This window comes from Penaeus monodon, chromosome 34 (genome assembly GCF_015228065.2).
Source record: "Penaeus monodon isolate SGIC_2016 chromosome 34, NSTDA_Pmon_1, whole genome shotgun sequence".
NCBI classification, from domain to species: Eukaryota; Metazoa; Arthropoda; class Malacostraca; order Decapoda; family Penaeidae; genus Penaeus; species Penaeus monodon.
In genome coordinates this window covers 8,067,993-8,068,531 of record NC_051419.1, presented here as the reverse complement: position 1 = coordinate 8,068,531, position 539 = coordinate 8,067,993, and the positions used below count along the sequence as shown (strand labels likewise).

The window sequence follows — 539 nt, the reverse complement described above, 5'->3', positions numbered from 1 at the left end:
TAAAGGGTTAAGGGCAAGAAAGGGAAAAGAAGTTGAGAAAACAAAATACTCCTCGTCTGTTACAAGAGACCTAGATAATAAAAGCATCAAATATATGTTAATGGAAATACGGCGAAGAACGAACAAAATCATGAAATAATTACCTTCCCTTTCACTTGATCCCAAAAGGCGTTATCAACACCAATGGCCTGCTCTGGCAAAACAACCGTCGGTTTGCCCTCCGCCACCTGCGGGACCTGGGCATGGGCAAGACCCGCCTGGAGGAGGCCATCCAGCGCGAGGCCGTGTGTCTGGTCGAGGACTTCGCGAGGCACGCGGGCCGGCCGGCTCCGCTGCCTTGGTCCATCAACGTGGCGGTCCTCAATGTCATCTGGCTGATGGTTGCGAGTAAGAAAACGGAATTTTGCTCTGATGCTTAAGATAATAAAGAACCCGATTAAAAGACGAGATTTTTTTTAGAAGGTAATTGGCACCACTCAGGAAGACGGTCAAGGGATGATAATAACAAGAACAATGAGAGTAAGATCAGATCGATAATC

General features: G+C 47.3%; 1 protein-coding gene across 1 annotated transcript in view; it reads left to right on the top strand.

Annotated features, from left to right (window-relative positions):
* LOC119594563 (cytochrome P450 2L1-like) overlaps positions 1-539 on the top strand; it is a gene marked incomplete at its 5' end in the record, with an annotated part of 10,701 nt that overhangs the window by 7,252 nt on the left and 2,910 nt on the right. The window contains 1 exon segment of the mRNA XM_037943596.1: positions 169-387. Within this exon segment, the coding sequence (XP_037799524.1) occupies positions 169-387 (219 nt within the window).